General features: G+C 42.3%; 1 protein-coding gene across 1 annotated transcript in view; it reads right to left on the bottom strand.

Annotated features, from left to right (window-relative positions):
* LOC126540110 (uncharacterized) overlaps positions 1-21,057 on the bottom strand; it is a 613,572-nt gene that overhangs the window by 78,156 nt on the left and 514,359 nt on the right. The window contains exons 14-28 of the mRNA XM_050186902.3: positions 20,165-20,331; positions 18,098-18,322; positions 16,950-17,110; positions 15,308-15,436; positions 14,220-14,285; positions 11,897-11,959; positions 11,186-11,404; positions 9,260-9,532; positions 8,488-8,587; positions 7,416-7,629; positions 6,638-6,694; positions 5,746-5,961; positions 3,405-3,577; positions 2,684-2,867; positions 742-884 (exon numbers count right to left, since the gene is read on the bottom strand). Coding sequence (XP_050042859.2) covers positions 742-884; positions 2,684-2,867; positions 3,405-3,577; positions 5,746-5,961; positions 6,638-6,694; positions 7,416-7,629; positions 8,488-8,587; positions 9,260-9,532; positions 11,186-11,404; positions 11,897-11,959; positions 14,220-14,285; positions 15,308-15,436; positions 16,950-17,110; positions 18,098-18,322; positions 20,165-20,331 — 2,390 coding nt within the window. The remainder of the gene's footprint in view (positions 1-741; positions 885-2,683; positions 2,868-3,404; positions 3,578-5,745; positions 5,962-6,637; positions 6,695-7,415; positions 7,630-8,487; positions 8,588-9,259; positions 9,533-11,185; positions 11,405-11,896; positions 11,960-14,219; positions 14,286-15,307; positions 15,437-16,949; positions 17,111-18,097; positions 18,323-20,164; positions 20,332-21,057) is intronic.

The following is a 21,057-nucleotide window of genomic DNA, read 5'->3' as shown; positions in this document are numbered from 1 at the left end:
ACAGTTGAAGGAAGCAAAGTCCTGCCTAGGACAGGCACATCTCTCTCACACCAAGTGTTCATGCACAAGCGCCATGCATATGCGGAAGTTTCATCTCTTCCACGAATGTTGAAATCTTCCGTGTTTTAGAAAGTGATAATAGGCTGTCTTACATTGCTTGACAATCATCATAATGTACGTGCCTTCTAGTCCTTACGTTCTAGCTCATCGCCTTATTTGTTAGTTTTGCCGGTAGTATCCTTGGTATTTCACATACACTGCATGGTTTGTTTCGTTTGTTCTGAACTCATGCTAACCTGCTTTTTTGATATTTCTCTGATTTTGTTTCGTGATGCCTCTTTTAATCAATGCCCTTAATAGTGACTGTAATGTATTCTGAAATATATTACTGACTGGTATAACAAAAAAGTGTTGAGTATTAAGTCAAGTAAAAACATGCCAAGTGAAAGACCAGCTTAATGTCATTAGCGTGCCCTATGATGGAAATCCTCACGAGCTTTAGAAAACTAAAAGGACTTCTATTTTTTTTTTAATTGACAGCACCAAAAGTGAATCTTGTGATTATAAAACAGAAAATATTGTTGTGTGCTTCAGACAAAGACAATTTGAGAAAGCTTGCATCTTCAGTGATAAAGGGCAGGTGAGTTGCCAGAATGCATTTTCTTCCAACCACTCCAGTGGGTAAACCCTCGCTGTTTGCCACGGTATGCTGAGTGCATGATACTCGTCACAAGAGCTTACCTCAGATACACTTGAAGACCATCGGCGACGTACCCTGTCTCCACTCTTATGTACAGGTGGGATCGCGACTGATCTTGCAAATTTTTCAGACTGTGTGCATGAACTGTGCCTGGGCTCAGGACAAAATCTTTGTTGTGCTGCATCTGCGACAAGAAAGCAGTCTTTCAGATTAAAGAGTTAATGCCACAAATTCAATATTTGTATGTAATGTCCCGCATTTTATTCTAACAAGATCAAAATGAAAACATCAGCGCTGCTTCCTTTTTTTCACTCTAGTTAAGCAACAGGATCGCATCTTTCGGTCTGCTTCATTCAATAAAGCACTTTCCACCTTTGCATGCTTTGTTTGCGTGCAAAAGAATTTTACAGTTCCATTGTATGTATCCCTCATCACCAGACAAGCAAGCTGCTGTAGAGGTGTGCGTGTATTGTGTCTCGACCACTTTGACAGATGCTTGTTTATTTATTTCTGTACACTGTAAATCCTATGGGTGGGGTTACCACAGGGTGCACCTACCATGGCTATAAGATGCACAAACTGTGGGTCACTCGAGAACTAGCGAAACTTATTAACATGAAGAATACAATGTTTGAGGCCTTTCTTATATCTCATAACAGCAACGTTGCAAGAATTAAAATGATTTAGCAATGAACTGAATAAAGCCATTGCCAAATCAAAAGAAGAATACCACAGATAAATTTTGGCAGTGATTGCCTTAGGAAAGGTGACATCGTCTGGAAAAAATTACAATAACACAATGAATGGAAAGCCTTTGTCAGACACTGCTGACTACATGGTAGTTGATAATGTTTTACTACATAGGGAAGAACTTGCAAATGGCTTTAATTAATTTTTTGGGCAGAGAGGAAGTACTGCTGATTCCTCGGTTGTTTCTAGCAGTGTTACAAGATTGCCAGTCTTTTCAGCCTATTTCTATTTCTGTGGTGACAACACTTTTTGTGGGCCTTAGAAATAGTCATAGTCGTGATGCAGACAGATCAGTAACGAAGCCTCTTAAGTGTGTTCTTGATTTGATTACCTCTGCGATTACGCACATATTTAAAAGAGCAATTTCTAGTTTTTTCAGCTGGTATACGAGTAGCCACAGCAACAGCAATAAATAAAGGAGGTACGTGACAAGAATAGCTTTTCTAACTACCGCCCAGTTCTATATTTTTCCAGTTTTTTCAAAAGACCTTGAGAAAGTTATTATTACCCACATGAACAATTTTAGTGAAAAGTTTATTCTTCAACTGACTGTCAGTTTGCATTCAAAAATAACTGGTCCACAGAAGATGCGCTCCTGCTTCGGAAAGACATTATACGTTAGAGAACAGTAGGTGTACGTGTACAAGGCAGGTATTATAGGCATTCACAGCAGGAGCATCCTGGGCATGCCACCCCAAGGCCCTTAGACTGTTTCACAGAGACGCTAAACGAAAATGTTAAGTTGAGCTAGGTTGAAATAGGCTCCTGTAATAACGAGTCTGTCATTTGCAGCGAGAACAGAGCGTTTGTAAGCAGGAAAAGGACAAAAAATGGCAAACCAGAGTGGCACCACCTGCTGTGATTTATGGTACCAGCCAGCACTGGTCGATTCATGAAGTGTCCCATAGAGGGAGATTACTTGAACTCGCCACTTTAGGGGTGGGTGGTTCAAATTAAGGAGTAGCAGTGGGACCTTTGGTGGCAACTATCTGCGCAATAATATGACATATTGGCACAGAGAAAACGAAGATAAACTTCTAGAGAAACAATTTATCTATCTAGCTCAACTTAATGGTTTTCTTTAGTGCCCCTTTCAGCTCTCGTATATGCTTGCTCAAAAGCATGGGGGACAGCAGCACCACGTGAGCTTTATGAGCGTACACAACAGTGCAGAGAGGGGTGTTGTCCTGCCCCGATGAAGAGGCCTATGGGTAAAGGAAACGAAGAACTCACATTTTGACGGGGAAAATTCACTACGTAAGGTCCTTGCGCAGGAGTCGCAGCACTTGGGTTTAGGGCAAACGTTGATGCCATACTTGGGGGTCGGCAATTTAGTAACGGTGCTCGAGGACTGAATGCAAAGAAAGGAAACCTGTACACCAGGCAAAACGTAGGCTGCTTTGGCGGGGCGCCCGGACTGAAATGAGAGCAAGAGGAAATACAGTAAGCGCGCAGTCCACTAGCAATGACATTTGTGAGTGAAAAGAAATTTGTTGCACAAGCGAGGGTGATGCTGCCGGAAGTTCAAGCAGCAGCTACAAGCATTACATGCTGAAATAATACCGTGACAAATAAATATAGGCAAAGAAATGACTGAACAATCTCTTTCTGAACATTGTCTTTCTGCAAGCACTTCTAGCTCCTATTCTAATTAAAATACTAATAAAGAAACGCATTTCTAAGCATTCTTCAAGCGTGAACATGAACTTACTTAAAACCCCTTTGTGTCCTGTTCATACATTCGTGCATGCATCATCTGTGTATCTTAAATATTCCTTTTAAAGAAATTATCTAGGTGTGCTGCATATTTTGCGTCGTGCATCCCTTCTGCACTGTGAAGTGAAGAAGTATGCATTACCCAGTCGCACAACACTTTAGTAATTGCAGCCTGTTGACGCACATGCATTGCATTCATAAATAATATTCAAGACATAATCGTTGGTACAAATCATACCTGTTTAGGGGAGTGACGCTGTGTAATATAGTGCCAGTGTCCGGGTGAAAAGCTGTTTGTCCTGAGGCAACAGAGCACTGTACGTCCATGGAAGCATCAAATACAGAAAGCTCGAGCCAAGCTGAGGAAAAATGCAGTGCCTCTCGAGAAACGTAGTTGTCTTCAATGAAACTCTGCAAAAAGAAGAAAAAAGAAAACTGATAAATAACCCAGAGCAGATACAATCCTGGAGGGTGTGCTGTAGCCAGCGGCTAAACATTCTTTAGGTGCCACTTAAAACGAGTAAATAAGTAAAAACTTCAGATTCAGATGCTGGCATCTGAGCAATTTAAAATTCTAGAGTTTAACAGCATGAAGCCATGCAGTGGGTTATGAAAAATGCCACAGCTGAAGCCTCCATACTAATGTTGATCGCCTGTTCTTTTTCTAACATGCACAGCAATCTAAGCACATGAGCATATTAAAGTGAAAGCCTTAAGAGGAAGCTTTAGCTCGGGCCCAACTCCGACGCGGCCTATTCAAATACATGTAAAACGCAATAACGTTTTTATGAGATAACCCCTGGACCGATTTTGATGAAATTTGTTCCATTTGAAACAGAAAGTTAAATTCTAGTGACTGTTGGAAGCGGAATTTCGATTTAGGGCTTGAATTTTCTTAAAACGATTTTCAAATATTTCACCATTTGAAAAAAATAGAAGCATGAAGTTTACAAATTCATAGCTCTGCATCAAGAACTGATATCGCGGTTCTGTAAACGACATCCATTAGATCATTCAAAGCGGACAAATTCAATATGTCATTTCACATCTTGCGTGAATTTGTTACGTTGGTTACAACGGTTTTGCAAAAGTTGTATTTCCATATGATTAATTTTTTTTTATATTCATGTGTAACATATCAATTTTGTCCGCTTTAGATGTACTATTAGATGCAATTCACAGAATTGTATTAGCATGTTTAGTGGTTGAGTTACAGAGTTGCAAACTTGATAGTTTCGTTTTTCGAAAATTTTCGATTTCTGCCGCTTTTTAATAAAAAATTGATGACCTAACTCAAAGATTCGAAACCAACAGTCACTAGATTTTAAGTTTGTCTTTTAAATGCAACAAACCTCGTCAAATGTGGTGCAGTGGTTGCTGAGAAAAACGAATTCTCCTTTTACATGTATTTATATAGGAGCACTCGAGCTAAAGCTTCCTCTTAAGTGGCTCATTGCAATGGCTAATTCCCAAAAAAAGCAGCGTCCAGTTCAGCGAGACAAAAAATATAATGCATGAATGGCTCATACCCTCTTAAGCAAGCAAAGATGCAATGGATGAATATGAATGAAGAAATGAAAGAAAGAACGAAAGGAGTCATGAAATAGAGAAAGAAAGAATGAAAGAACAAAGAAAGAAAGAAAGACAGAGAGGAAGAACGAATAAAAGAAAGAGCAAAAGAACATTCAGGTAGTGCATTAGGTGCTCGCATATGTTGTTGAGGAGGTCGACCTGCAGCACCATACATTTAATTCCCACTGCGGCTCGTTACGTCTTGCAAGAAGTCTGACCTCTCCGATCGTATGAATTATAGCACTAGCCCAATTGCAGCAGGCTTTCACCTTCGCGTGTTACAGGAGTGTAGCATGTTGCCAAACTTCTTGCATTTTGCCTCCATCAAAATGCACCTGCTGCAACAGGAATCAAACCTACAACCTCGCGCAAAGGAACATAGCCACTCAGCCAGTGGCGAGCATGCTAAAGGCCCCTTCTCTGTATCTTCCAATGCATGCAGATGCCTCAGTTACACACGAACACCCGAATCATTATCATGGCACATCTGCACATGAAACATGGTCACCGACCGCGGAATCGAAGCTCAAGTGAAACGAAATTCATTTTGATTCCCATACGGGAGGAGCCTTGTTCTCAACCGATTAATGAGCGAGGCCCCCGTATGAATTAGCTGTAATGTCACTTGTTTCTTTATAACTTCTTGTGAAACTTCTATTCTGCATTAGGTGTCCATGTTTCTTAGGTTTCTTAGGTACGCAACATTGTCATGATCATCCTCGAGCAGACGAATTTTTGTAAAACCACAGATTTCAGATCATTGTTATCGACCACTCTGTTGGCTGCTAGCACTGTGAAACAGGTTAACAGTACTGAATGCTGAAATTGGCAGCATATTTACCAGTTGAAACCCAACATCCGTCCTGCACACTTCATATTTTGTGTCTTGCATTCTTCAACGCTGTTCACAAGTTTCACAACACTCTGCATACATTTTCTTTAGATGATGAAACAAAAATGAAAGGAATGCTACTGGAGAACAAACGGAATAATTCCTAAATACAAACCTTTATCATGTCTTCGATAGTGTGAATGCGTTCGTAGAAGATGTGCCACGTGTGCAGACTGAGTGTCTGCGCTGATTTAATTAGATGGCCCAGAGCAGTGACAAGTTCCTGCACTACAGCTTCAAATTGTCCTGACGTGGCTAGCTGGCTCGTTTGAACATCCTGAACAAAGAACTGAAGCAGCTGGGATGCTGCAATGAGGTCGTGTTCTTCTCCCTGCAAGGAAAAGCCAAATCTTATCTTTCTTGTCGCTTCTTACATCTATGTCTCGTGGCATTTCTGCATCACCACAACGACAGCAGCTAATACCAGTGCCGTTTGGGAATGACATTTTAAAATTTAATGATAATAAATCTTAATGCCATTACTATTATGATAATGTGACATAATAACCCGATGTAGGGGGCTGGAGCAGAGTCAAGCTGCAATTCACACCATTTTTTCTGTCACCTCCATATTTCTCATGGAGCAATAAAACCACCTTTGATTGATAGATTTATAGATTAATTTAATGCCATTAGGAGTTATGAATGGCAAAGAAGCACTAAGGCCCCCTCCATTCATATAGCAGGGTGTCTACCAAATTTACATTTTCAATTTCCCCCATTTTCTCGGAAATGCCGAATTCCTTGATATTTTCTGGTTTTCTCAGTCGTTAAGACGCGCTTGATACAACCAAAGCAATTATGGGAGTTGTGCAGTTGTATGAGGGTTATATGGAGCTCTGTGGTGCAGCCTGGATAGACACAGTATTCCAAGAATTGAAAAAGTTCCCATCATTTAAAAATGCATAACCAGAAACTGCATTTCAATGAGATGTGGAGGAACAGGCGAATAGTGCAGTGGCTAAAATAGACAGAGACAAAAGCACTTTACCAAAAGTGCTTCTCACCGGAAATATGGGCTCCACAATAATATTCCATGTTTGAATAAAAGCTTGCACTGTGTTCTGTAATAAAAGAGGCACAATAAAAATGATTTCTTTCAACATATGGCTAAAGAATGCAATAAAATATGCCCCATTTTATCCTTCAGATGCCATTCTGTGATATCTAGAGACTGCCCACAATGCCTGTATTCAAGACCAACACAGAGCATGCCATAATTGCAAGTAAACATGTGATCACATTACACAATTCAAAACTTAAGGCCCTAGCTTTAGGTCTATGTCCTAAACTACTAGAAGCAGTAGTTAAAAAGGGCATTACATAGAGGGTGCTTATCCAACTGTTTTGTTTTTCCATTGTTTACTTGGTTATTGTGTTCTTGTCTGCAAGTGTTGATTTCCCGTGCCTTAACAACACAATTTTCAATAACACACCACACCGACTCAATGGTTATGGTATTGTGCTGCTGGGCAGAAGATCAAGGGTTCGATTACCAGCAACTGTGACCGCATCTTGATGAGGTGCAAAATGCAAAAGTGCTCCTGTACCATGCTTCTGGGTGCACATAAAAAAAAAAACAGGAGGTCAAAATTAATCCAGAGTGACATACTATGCGTCGTCCCTCACAAGCACCTGTGCAGATACATATTTTAATTTAATGATAATATACAATTATGTCGAATATTCCACACGCTAACAGTACTAATTACATTAGCACATGAAGAAGCTACCAATTCAAAATCAGGTCTGCAAAATTTGTTCAGCATTGTGCCATACACTTACTACAGGAAGGGATTCCAAGTTCCGCAGTACGCATATTGCAAATCGCCATACGCTTCTGAAGAGGTCGAGTTGGTATGTGCGCAAAGTGCTCTTTGGTGCCTCAGTACTTCTAAGCGCAGTTATAAGTACTTGAAGTTTGTTCAGTGCTGCTTGGTATTGCTGGTCATCAAATAGTCTGGCTATTCTTGGTGACAGGTGGGAAGTTTTGTTTTTCCTGAAAAAGAAAAAAAAGAAGTGCTGTACAGATGATTGCTTACATGTAAGCTTTACTGTCCCGAAATGTGAGCAATGGTTAGCCGAAAAAAAAGAAAATTCCATGCCTACACATGCAACAAAGCTGCAGAGCTTGTGAAAAGAACAAAAGAATTCCACTCTGTAGAATTAATCTAAACAAAGTTTTGCCAGATATGTATGAAACTATTTCTAAACCCCAATTCTTTACCTCAACAAGTATTTCAGATAAGGACCAGATGTCTATAATCAAATGTAACAAACTGCTAGGCATATTTTTTGTGTTACTCGAACAATTATGACTCATTCAGAGGCACATGCCTGGATCTATTCACTGGGTGGAGTAGATATCATCATCATAACAATCATAATAAGCATCATTATTACTAGGTTATTTCAGTCTACAGCATGACGTAAAGGCCTCTACCAGGTATCCCTAACTATGCAGGTTCAATGTTGACTAATTACCAACCCTAAACCCAACAGGTGACAACACACCCAGTTTAAACAACAGCAAGATCAACAAATGACCACAGCAGTCCTCTCACGTATCATCCTGCACAAAAGCTTGGCCCTGGCTTCTTTCAGTACTGACCTTATGGGTGCCATTTAGATACTAAATGATGTTAAAAATTTGACTGGGCAGCGAATTTGAAGAGATGCACGTGGAATAATTTGTACAAAGCATAAAATTGCCTTTAGTTTCCTTTAACATTCATTAACTACGCCTATGATTTCCCATATTATAAAACTGAATCCCTAACCTAAGGTTGTTGATTTTCAATTGTGAATTATGCATGTGGTAAAGCATAAAGCATTGCATAAAGTAAAGAACACTTACATAACAAAAAGATCCATCGAATTCAGCACTCTCAACACACTTGTTTGTGGAACGCACAATCGAAATCCATCGGCGTCGTGGATGACCATCCTGATGTGCACTGCAAAAGTACAAAAAAAAAAATTACAGTTAGTTCAGGTGGCCAATCAACCACAGAAGAAACGAGTTGATAATGAGTCACATACCTACGGACAAAATTTTTTTTCGTGCGAACAGCATTCTTAGCATTGTCAGACTGCTTCTTGGTGTCCATTGGTGTCCGGCTATCTAGCCATCACACCAATAATGTTGGCCAATCTCAAAAGCAGTGGCAGTCTAAACATGTGGGCCGCTTGCATGGGTATGTGCCCCTTGGTTTGTGGCCCTCTTCAATGAACCTCTTTGACGCCACCTTGGGTTTGTGCCATTGGTTATGTGCTGCTCCTCAATTAACTTGTTTGATAGCTACTTCGGTCACTGCGTACATACCACTGGGCATGCGTGGACTTCCCCATCATGCTGCCAGAAGGCACAGAGGGATGTCCAGAGTGTAGTGCGAGAGAAGGGCCCTGCTGTAGCACCATGCCTCATACTAAACATGTGTCAGCTATTTGCATACTTGGATAGTCATCGCCGACTAGTTCTGTCCGAATTTGTCTTCTACTATGAAGCTTTCTTTTTGAGGAAGTGGTGTGGGTTCCATTTAGAGCTTCGTGATAGTCTCGAGTGGATGGCGACGTATGCACTCACACGTGCCAGAAATGCCACCATTTGACAAACACACACTGCTCACCAGAGTTGTTTTGTGAGGCCATTCCGGGAGGCAGCCAAAATGAAGAGGTGGAATGAGAGCCGCGGTAAAGTTGTCGCCAGGGGCCAGCAGGGGACAGGCCATAGCTGATGACGTATGCGTACGGTTTACGGCCACCTTTCCAAATGGAGCAGTTCACCGTGAAAAGCGTCTCCAGAGCGACACCGGTGCGAGGCTGGACCTTGCACTGACCTCCTGACGTCCCACCTCCAACTGTTATCCTCTCCCTTGCTTCTCCCACGGTGTCATTTGAAACTAATAAGATTGAAGGAAAGAAACAAAAAACAAAAAAGACCTTTAAATAAAGAGTGTGCGAGTCACGGTTTGAAGGAAGCATTACACTCCAAAAGATTAAAAAAAATAAAGAAAATCAGGTTGTTGTATTCACTACCTAGTTGTCAAAGCATTCACTACCTTTGTATAACTGCAGTTGGTAATGGTAGAGTTATCAACGCTACTGACTAAACAGGGTAGTCGTGCTTACCTAATGGCTCTTGGCTACCAAGTTCAAATGTAGTTAGCACGTCCGGATACATATTTTTTAACCCATAATGCCATTATGTAACCCACTATGAACTAAGCCATTTTCTCCCACAACCAGTGCGCATACTTCTTCTGTGAGGCCATTTGCACCTGTTTTTTTAAGCAATGAAAAGTTAATGTGCTATCATTAACAGCTTTGCACTAGAGGATTTCTCTTGTGTGGCCTCCATGGTCATATTATTTTATGTACGTACTGTGCTTGTTATTCTTACAGTGAAAATTTACTGAGAGGGCAGTAATACACTTAACATTTGGAAGAAAAAGCAGTTGAAGGTAATAAAGGCACTAGCAGTTATATACATTTATGTGCAAAGAAGAGAAAACACTTTTAAAACCTTTTAGCATGCCTTGAACTTTTCAAGCATTTCCAGCAGATAGTAGTGATTGATTGATTGATTGATTGATTGATTGATTGATTGATTGATTGATTGATTGATTGATTGATTGATTGATTGATTGATAATATACTGCAGGCCCATGCACGCCCAAGCAGGAGTTGTGAAATTACAAAAAATAATCATGCAAGCATTCAGAACAATTCAAACAAAACGCTCACATCTCTGTTGTAACTAACAGATAAAAAAAATTAAGCAGATCTATTGAGTCACTGCTGTTTAACAATGATAATGGTAGTTTCTTCAATAGTACAAGGGAAAAAGGAAAATTTGAAAGCATTAGTTCATGTTTGATAGGGAGTTCAAGATTCAGAGTGGTGATGTCTGGTTAGTCTAGTAGTTAATGGGTGTCCATATGGAGCAGGATGAATCAAGAGTTTGTTAGTTTTGAGGAGGAAAAGAAATTTATGCCCAAGAATTTTCTGTCGTAGTTGTAATGTGTGTATACCATGATTGAGCATGATAATTGTTGGCGAGTCGTTGATATGGTACTTAGAAAAAATTAAACCTAATGGCTTTTTGCTGGACCATTTCTAGTGCAATAATATTGCGCTTATTATCTGGATCCCAGGCAGTGTGATATGTATTGCATTTTTGGCCTAATGAGTGAGCTGTATACATGAAGTTTAGTGTCTGGGGGCATTTGTTTTAGTTTGCGACACAGAATACAGGATTCGCAGAATGAGGCAGCACATACATTAAACATATGAGAATTCCAACTTAGGTTGTTAGTTAATGTCACACCCAAATATTGATATTCACTTACTTCCACGAGAGGATGAGAAGGCAGACTATAGAGAAACATTCACCTATGTCTTTTCTTGGTTATCTGCATGTATACTGTTCTTTTGACACACAAGTAAATCACTACTTTCCAACTGATGTTTATGATGAAATGGCACAATACATTATACATATAATGAGGTATACTATATGCATGTTCATACCAAAGAGGCATACATACACGCACCTTTTCGGCGAACCTTCACATGAACTGCGTAGGAACATTTGGCTATCAGTGCTCCTGGTTGGAGGACCAGCCATCTGCTGTGGCGGAACGAGCTCACAAAGCTGCTGACTTCAACTCTTTTTCTGGAATATCCGAAAATCTTCCTCAATACCGATGCAGACCTACTGTCCGCAGATACAACGCCAAGCCTGCTGTCAATTCGTCTCGGTCCTTTTGGAACTGAAAGCAAGAAGAAAAATTATGCATATTTTTAGTAACCAAATGATCACCAAAAATTGTTGTGGACCATAAACGGAAAGGAGAATTACTACCACAGAAACTGAAGGCAAAGCTTTCTCTTTCCAAATTCTGCATGCAATATCATGAAAAATTTGTTGGTTTGTTTTTCACCACTGTTCAACCATGCATAGCGTTTCTCTGTAGGCCTATCTCTCCTGTCAGATCAAGCCCATCTCAAGCTCATTTCATGCTCATGTCAAGCAATGAAGTTGGCACAGCCTTTGTTCCTGCAGAAGCGCTCAATTAATTGAAACATGCGAGACATTATTCCACATAAACTCCATCAGCAGCCAGCTCCATAACAAAATTCATTCATTTAATTCGAAGCAGAAAGAAATTTATAAATGTAATTCTCGTCACCAAAACTGCTTGCATTAATTATCACCATGCTTGAAGGCTGGAAATGTGTCTGAAATTTCACAGTCAACATACCATTAGAACGTTGTTGTTTTCCAAGGCGGGTGAACCGATGGTTTTCAGTTGGCTCAAAATGAACTGTAGCAGAATGGGAAAAGAAGTAGTAATCAGGCATGCAGGCTGAATGATTACTATGTCTGTAGAGCTGACATAGATATTGATTTCTTAGCAACTTGTGAGTGAAGTAAAAGACTTTCATATTATCTGTAGTGAGACCCTGTGCCCCAAAGTTGGGCACATGAAGCCGCTGACATGACGCTGTATAATCTTAGTTGCCATTCCCCCCTTCTTGCTTGTATACCATAGTTAAAAGGACACTAAATAAAACATAATTTCAGCACTGTTAATAAATTACCATTCCACAACACCCTAACAAGCTACTCTAACGGTGAGAAGATGCTTAGTAAGCCAGAAAAAATGCTACAATGAAAGGTGAATGACACCACCACCTTGAAATTCCTGTACCAGGCTGCCATGATGTCATGGATGCTGACGCCGTCTTCTCGGGCCTACCGTAATATCCCCAGAAATGCCCCACCCCCAAGACAATAACAACCTGTTTTTAACATGATATTTGCTTTTTTTTTATAAAACAGCTAAAGATAGCCTACTTCAAAGCCCCTATCAATGCAAGACTGTATCGTCTTTTCAAAGGAGTATAGGGACACTGTGCCTCTACCACAACCACAGTGACTACTCCATCGTGAACATAGACCAAACAATGATGCGCGTGAATGAACCGGAAACAAAGACCAATCACATCACCAGCCAAACGAACATCTAGCTCACCAGCACTGGATGCTCTTGTCATTGGTTCATGGTTGCATTAGAGCCAAGGACTGAACTTAGAAGGTTTCAAGAACATTTGCCAAAATGTGAATAAATCCTAGCACACCTAAGCAATTCTTATGAGTTGTGAATGCGAAAGCATTGTTGTCCAATTGAACACCGCTAGTAGTCCTTTGAGTTTTGTGCTGCCAGTAATCTACCATAGCGTTAGAAGCTGCGTGAGCCAGCAAGCAACATCAGCCTGTGCTGCCAACGCTGCATGCCAGCGAAGTCCTGCACGAATGAGACCGAGAAAGCAGCAGCGGTCACCAAGGCTGGTAGGCGCGCGCAGCAGCTAGGCCCAGTGTGGGTGATAGAGAGCCATACGAAACACGCGCCAGTGTCTGAGAGCGAGAGCCAAGGTAAAGAGTCATCACGGCGATGCCCTCTCCCCTCATGTAACACCTGGCGCATTGCACGGCAGCAGGTGTACCCTTCTGTCCACTCTACTCCGTCGAAGCACGCTCGTGACGTGGTGCCACAGCCAGTAGGAATTTCGGTGCCATTTTGCTGCTCAAGACGAAAGATGCTGGCTTTTCCACTCAACGGGGCCATTGGATGCTTTTGCATCAAAAATACTTCGCAATCCCTGACGTCACGTTGATGAATTTCGGTGCGAAATTCAGGCATAAAACTGTGATCGTCATTTTTTTTTTAATAATCAGCCTTTATCTTAAATAGATGTAAGCAGAGTACTTAAAGACTACTTTATCAATCTAACCTAATTGAATGTTTCTCTTTAATGTCCTTTTAATGGCGTTTCACATTTCAAAGTTGCACAGTATGGTGCAAGACATGTCTTAGTGAAGGATTGGTTGCGGTAATCAGGGGTGCTATTCATGTACACCTATGTCTCATCATCATCATCGTCATCATCATCATCGTCGTCGTCATCGTCATCATCAGCCTGGCTACGCCCACTGCAGGGCAAAGGTCTCTCCCATACTTCTCCAACTACTTTGGTCAGGTGCTAATTGTGGCCATGTTCTCCCTATGTCTATGTACACCTAAATACTTAGCATGCTTGCATACCAGAACTACAGAAATGGAGCCAGCATGGTCAAGGATCAAACACATGGCCTATTACTTAGTGACAGATGACATGGTCACATGAGCAAAACCGGCAAGTTTACTTGTCGTTCTAAGCAGTTAACCTGCCCAAGTTGCTCACACTGCTTTATGCTTTCTTTCACTTGAAGATGCTCAAAGCTGCATGTATTCTACTTTTCAACTTCTTTTTTCCAAACATTTCACCAACTCTACTTTTCTTTCAATGGTTTTATGAAGACAGTGGAACAAAGCAAGCAACAAAAGCAAAAATGTAATGCAGGAAACACTTTTGTATTGTTATTCCGTGATATATGATTAATGTTTGGATATACCTGTTCAGCCTTTACACATTGCGAGTTTGGTGAAGCAGAGAGATAAAATTCAAGGCTATGTGCAAAAACCGAGAAAGAAAAGAGAAGGAAATAAAAGCAAGATATGAGCATTGAGCTGCCGTTCATACCATTTTTTGCAGATCCTGTGCCATTGGCAAAGTCTGGAAATGGTGGAAACGGTGGAAGTGGACTTCCTTCGAAAAAGAGAACACCATATATATTACCGTGGACTTGAATGGAGGCCAAACAAAGCAGTCAACATTTCTTAATAGACAAATACAAGCAGCCATTTGGCTGTGTTTGAATGTGAGTACTATCCTAGCAAAAATACCAATAGCATTTCTTATTGTTTCCACTAGGTGACATTTATTTGACGAATATGTTGCCATATATTGGTACCAATATATGATTCAATAAGTGGCCGAGCTATTCGTTGCCTATCTGTTTTCTATTGATCCGATATGCAACAAATAGATGTCACCTATTGAATCCTATTGGTCCAACATGCAACAAATAGATGTCGTCTGTCCTATACTGACACCAACAGAATTCAAATAAGACCCCTAGAGTTCCAGTATGTTTCCAATAGAACCTTAAGACTTGCTCTACTGGACTAATAGAAAAGTTTATTGGTATTTTTTGCTGGTGCTGCGATTACCCATTTCAGAGAGCAATGCCTCTAATAAAAAGTGATCGTTCATTTTTCTCCTGGCAACTGAGCTTTTAAAAAGAAGCCAACCTTTCTATATGTCAGTTTTTTTTGTTCACCTTCGGTGTCAACTCTATGCACATCATGTATAAAAGTCAATTATAAAGCTCTGTGCTCCACAAACGCCACCAGTAGTCCCCATCTGTTTCCATATGAGAAAGAGCAGAATGTGACGACCACAAATGCTGACAAGGTACTGGGCTATGCACCGTGCATTTTACATGGTGCTTCCATATGGATCCAACTTGTGGATGATGTGCATGTTATAAGGGTTTTGCTAAATTGTGAGAGTGATAAAAAAAGTTATTAGCTAAATAACGAATATATAAACAGAAGACCCAAGATCCAGATGGAAAAAAGGAAATAATTAAATTGCAAGTTTTGCAAACCGAAGTTTTACTATGCTGTGATATAACGCTATCCTACAGCTGTTCTGCTGATTTTCTGCAGCGATATACCGTTTGGCAAATAAGATGTTAGTTGTTGTATAAGGCAGCGTTCACTCACTTGAACCAGCTTGGTGCAATGCGTGTTGAATGCCATATGCTCTTCGGTGAGGCGTTCGGCCAACCTGAGCACTGCTGTTGTCCAGACGCATTTGGGTGCTGCCAATACTGCCATAGCAGTGGTCATCACCTATGTAAAAGATGACATGCATAGGCTAAACGCTGCCAAAGTGACACCTCCGCAAGGGCAAGACTGTGGATGCAGACTAAGAGTCTTACTTGGACCTATGACGACCATGCCTATACATCTCTTTTGAGAGCAAGGAGCACCTGTCATACCCCACAGTTCCCACCTTTAATAGGCCTGTGCTTGCCTCTCGCCTTGTTTAATATCTGAATATGGAAGATGTGGCCATTAAAGAAAACTACATCGAAAAATAACTATGGTGACATATATGTAGGCAAGCACAATTCACTCAGTGCTGGAGCACCTTACGAACTCATTCTGGCCTCTGTAATGGATGAATAATGTTGAAAATGAATTAACAGTAAGTGCCACCAGTGTCGTAGCCAGAAATGTTTTTCAGAAGGTGGGGGTGGGGGGGGTGGCACCCACTTGTCTGGGAATGGGAAGGGGCGCTGGGAAGGCCACACATTAAGAAATTTTGGAGGGGGGGTGGAGTATGTGCCAGGTGTGCCACCCCCTGGCTACGCCACTGAGTACCACCAATGACCTAGCTGTAGGGTTGCACAGAGTTAAATGCTCAAAATTCCATCACTTCTTTCGCAGAACACCATATTCCCTCTTGTGTTGAGGCCACCATACTTTCAAACATGTCAAAATATATATTTTGCAACATTCCGTTCACTAGTTTTTGCCTTTGTCACTAGCTCGCATGCCACCGTGCTACTTTGCGGCCTTGCATTACCATGACTTACTGTTGGCTTTTGCCTTAGCACGATGAAAATATTTGTGCGCATTTTCTTCCATGGCCTTTTTTAAATGATGTGCATTTGATGTCTGTGTAGCGCATTGCTCAGGTGTCTCGGCAGCCTGACATTTCTGCGCTGCATCAGCCTGACGACAACATTTGCTTGCTCTGACAACACGGTCACCTCTTTTTCGAACATGACCTCCTTCTTGTAAGGCATCTTAGGGACTGACGCAATTCATATTGCAAGAAGTGTAGATGACATATCTGCAAGTGCACCCGGCGCAGTCTAGCAAGCTTTAAGGCTGATACAATTGGTTCTGCAACTGGCGCAACCCAGCACGCGAAGCAGATCGTTATCTCAACGTGTACCCATGGCAATACAACATCAAGATAGCTTAATCACTCAAGTGTGAACCTCTTCGACTTCTTTTTCCAGGCAGCAGTGGCAGGACTGTCACGTGACACTGGCATAATTTCCTGCTCCAACCTAGTCCTCTCCTGCACCATCATCTTTGTCAGACCTCGAACAATTTTCTTGCTGTTTGACAAAGCACCTCCACCAGCCCTCCCCTAGCTCTTTTCTATAACAACCCACAACACCAAGCATCCTAGAATCGCTCTTATAATGCAATAATGTTGCACAGATCATTTTGTAATGATGTCACATTATATAAAATGCCTTAATAAGTTTAACACTAACATGAAATACTATAACGCTGCATCACAATGAAGAATAGTTAGAAAATGTGAATCCTAAGTCCTGCTTACCATGGTGGAGGCTCTTGTGATCCGAGAGGCTCCACACTGACCACTCGAAGTCGAGCTCCTCGCTGGGGTCGCAGTCTTGGCATGACGCAGTGAACGTCACTTTTTCGTGACTTCGCATGTGTCTTTCATAGTCACATGACTGGCAGCTTACATCAATGAGCCTGGAAGGTGAGAAGGATGTCAAGAAATGATCAGCCCCGCCTCCACAAAGACACTGTACAGAAATACAGTTCATACATAGAATAAGTTATGCAATTCTCAAAGGCTCAGCGAATCAATGTTATACAAAAAATTTTGTAGGTGGCTGGCTGTCTAGCATCATATGCACTTCCACAAAGCATTACCAGATGCCACAACAGGTCAGTATAGGGTGAAGTGCATCAGACATGGTGCTATCGAGGTACAATAATGAAGGGTCCTATGAGAGCCAGCAAACGTGTACTCTATTGTAGGGCAAGAAATTTTGTGTGCAATGTAAGTGTGTTTGTGGCAACAATGGCACGATGATGACGATGATGGCACAATGAATTATTTTTTGCGTTTTGGACGATAAAATGATGGAACCTGTTTCGTTACAATCTGAGCCACTCACGAATGCAGTAAACTGGGTAACCTGAGCCAATTCAGAAGGCAATGCAATTTGTCATATAACTCCTTAAAGCACTAGCTCAAATAATAATAATAATAATAATAATAATAATAATAATAATAATAATAATAATAAAGCAGCTTATTTTGATCTCATCACACATGATGAGCAGAAGAGATGGGGGAAGCTGGCATGCTTTCGTACAGAGGAAGCAAATTGTTGCAATGTGATGCAGTGCATGCACGAATTATCTCAAAGTCCCAGCATGGACATAGGAAAGAGTGTCGTGCACATATCAGTGGTCTGACTTGAAGAGCATGGGCTGTTCCGCTAGGTGGTCCTGGCTCAAATCCCATCACTGGACAAATAACTTTATGTTTAATAAAGTGGCCACAAACGAGGTGGCACAGGAACCTACCTACTGCAAAGTGCCTGGTAAGAGGCAAAGAATGCTCCTCGATATTAACAGAAAGGACTTTAAATGTTTAAACAAAGTTAAAAGAATAACAATGTGAACCCTCCACCCCTTTCCACATACTTGTTATTAACGTATACCTACCGAGATTGAGGGCCGGTTTCAGATGCATTCAGGACCTGCTGTGCAATGTGAGAGGAGGCGTTCCCCAGGGTCAGCATTGCAGTGAAGAGGAAGGCACTTTTGGAGTTCAGTGAGGAAGCGAGGAAACGCAGCGTCCTGGTGCTTCGCTTGGCCAATAACAATGGGACAGGGTGCGTGAAACAGTCAGCGTGAGCGTCGTTCAGCACCTCGCACTTCCAAGTAATTCTGCAAATGGAGTTGAGAAGTTATTGATGTGCAGACAGAGGAGGACGCTCGCCAATGCACAGTGGCTGTAAGGAGCCGTGATGCTGCATCTGTATACTGTGTGATATGTCTCACAATACATTCCCTAGCCCAAAATCCACATAGTATAAGCTCACTAATGATGTATTATTACAGCGTTTCCTAAATTTGTTTATCTCTCATCTCATGATGTGTTCCACATAACCTAACATTTAAAAATCCTCACCAAAGACTAAAATGTTCTTTGGCGATGTAAACTGCTTCACTTGATGCACAGTTTCCCCCCAAAGCTACCTGTACTTTCCTTGTGTTTGATAAATTGGTAAAATCAAGCAGCTCTTATTTTGTTCGGCAAGGATACTGTATCTGAATGAGCTTGTAAATAAATAAATAAATAAATAAATAAATAAATAAATAAATGAATAATCAACCATGTGAGATGCCATCAGTGGCTTCATGCTGGGATCCCTGAGTTGCCCTAGTGATGCATTCATGCCACATAATTCTATTGTTACTTTTCTTTTATGTACATAAAGGAAACCTACTTAATTAGTATGGTCTACCGAGTCGCCTCGAAAGGTGTCAACCCGTCCGCGCGCTACTCCTCAAGCTGCGCGCGCCTGTAAATTTGGTTTTTCCACAGTAAGACTGTTTGTGAGGGGAAGCGTGCACCTTTGACCCTTCGTCATTCACAATATGCGGGCCACATAACGTTGAAATTGTTTTGATATGCGGCTGCCACACACACACGCACGCTTGCACACAAACGCACACGCGCACGAACGCACACACATCTACACACAGGTGCACGCACATATACACATGTACACGCATACACACATGCACGCACATACACATACACACACACGCCCGCACGCGCAGACACATACATGCACGCACGCACACAAACACACATGCACACACAAGCACATACAAATGAATTAATTTTTGTTTGAATGAACACATCGCGAGAAACTTAAGAAACCTGAGAGGAACCTAAAAATTCACGTATACGAGGGCGAATCAGAAATTCTTTGCCTGTATTTTTTTTTTTGCCAAATTAGGGCTGTAAACACGAAGTGAACACATCAATTCCCAGCGGTAGACCTTTCTTGGACCGGACCGGCCTTATCTACCGGTAGCTCCGCGGCAAGGCGCTGCTATCAGTTGTTGAACATGGCGGTTGTGCTTCGCACGTCCACGGTGTACGAGCACATGGAGCAATGGACGAACGCCCATCGAAATCCGCAGGGAAATGCAGCCCACGTTTAAGAAAAGGTGTCTCGCTTTGAGAAGTCCGCTGAAGAACTTCCTGGAAAGACAGCGATTCACGTGCAACGACGAAGCCAAGACAGCAGAATTTGTCCGACTGACGGCGTTTCCACCGTAAGTCGGACAAATTCTATCTCAAATTCAGTGCTGCAATGCGGCAAACTTCTGAACCGTTGTGGGCACTGTGTGGAAAGATAGTGTAAGGTACGTAGAATAGTACGTATATTTGTAATTACCAGTATGCAACTTATTTTGGCTAATAAAAAATTGGGCAAAGACTTTCTGATTCGCCGTCGTATTTCATTTTCACCGAGTTTTGCATTCCAAAAACATTTGTCGACCACTTCTAGATTTTGTATTGCTAAAGACGCTTTCGAAGTGGATATATTTTAAAGGTTCAATGCCTGTTTTTTTATTATTATTCGGTTTATTTATTTTTGTTTATTTCTTTATTGTTACTACCTCGCTATATCGTAATGTGCTTTGTTGACTACCATTAACCGAAGTGCATTAACCTTCTGCACGAGTACGAATGCGGGGTCGCCCACGCACATGTAGTCGGTGAGGTCAGGCGGGTAGACCTCGGTCTCGAGGATGACGATCGCAGACGGGCCGATGGTTCGCCACGAGCCGCCCGCGATGCTGAAGCTGACCGGAGGCGGCACAACTGCCAGTGTCGCATTCGCGATGGCGTACACGGCCGTGGGCATCATGCGGGCCTGCACGTGGGAGAACAAGTACGAGATCGGTCAGAAACTATAAGACCTTAGAAGAGCACTCGCGCGAAATTTCTGACCTGCCGTTTGGTTCGATGCGAGAGCGTCACATCGCCCACCGTGCGAAAGAAAGCCGGCGTCTGTAGCAGCGGCACCCACGGCTGCGACGCCACGTCACGACCGCGCCTCGACGGAGCAGAGCGGGCGCACGGGTGCACCTGCTGCCGCACTAGCGCGCCAGGTGAGGGGAGAGGGCGTCGCCGCGACGCAACGTCATCCTCGCTCTCGCAAGCCTGCGTTTCCGGAGGTGAGTCTGGCTGCGAAAGCGAGGAAGCCAAGCGGACGCCCCTCGATCGTTCGCTCTGTAGAGTCTCTCACTAAGTGAGAAACTCTATGGCTCGCTCAGCCGACTCATCAGCATAGCCAGTACAGCGTTATGCATTCCCCTGTTGGCACGAACGTTGTGCTGTGCAGCTATATCTGCACATGCAACACCGTGGTGCGCACAGTGGTTCTGAGTGGAACGGACAGCGCGCTTCACGCTGCAAGTTTACGCTCGCGCTCTTCCCACTGTCTCGCCTCGTGCACCACTGATGCGTGACGCACGCAACGACGTATGGCGTCGCTTCTCAACCCGCCTGCGTTGTGAGACGCCTATCGCATAGCAGCCAGGGTTCTGTCGCCTCGCGTGCTGTGTCGCTGCGAACAGGTCGACCCCGCGTTTTCTTA

Source organism: Dermacentor andersoni, chromosome 2, assembly GCF_023375885.2.
Source record: "Dermacentor andersoni chromosome 2, qqDerAnde1_hic_scaffold, whole genome shotgun sequence".
Lineage (NCBI taxonomy): Eukaryota > Metazoa > Arthropoda > Arachnida > Ixodida > Ixodidae > Dermacentor > Dermacentor andersoni.
Note: the sequence above shows the minus strand (reverse complement) of the source record. Positions and strands in the feature narration are given on the sequence as shown.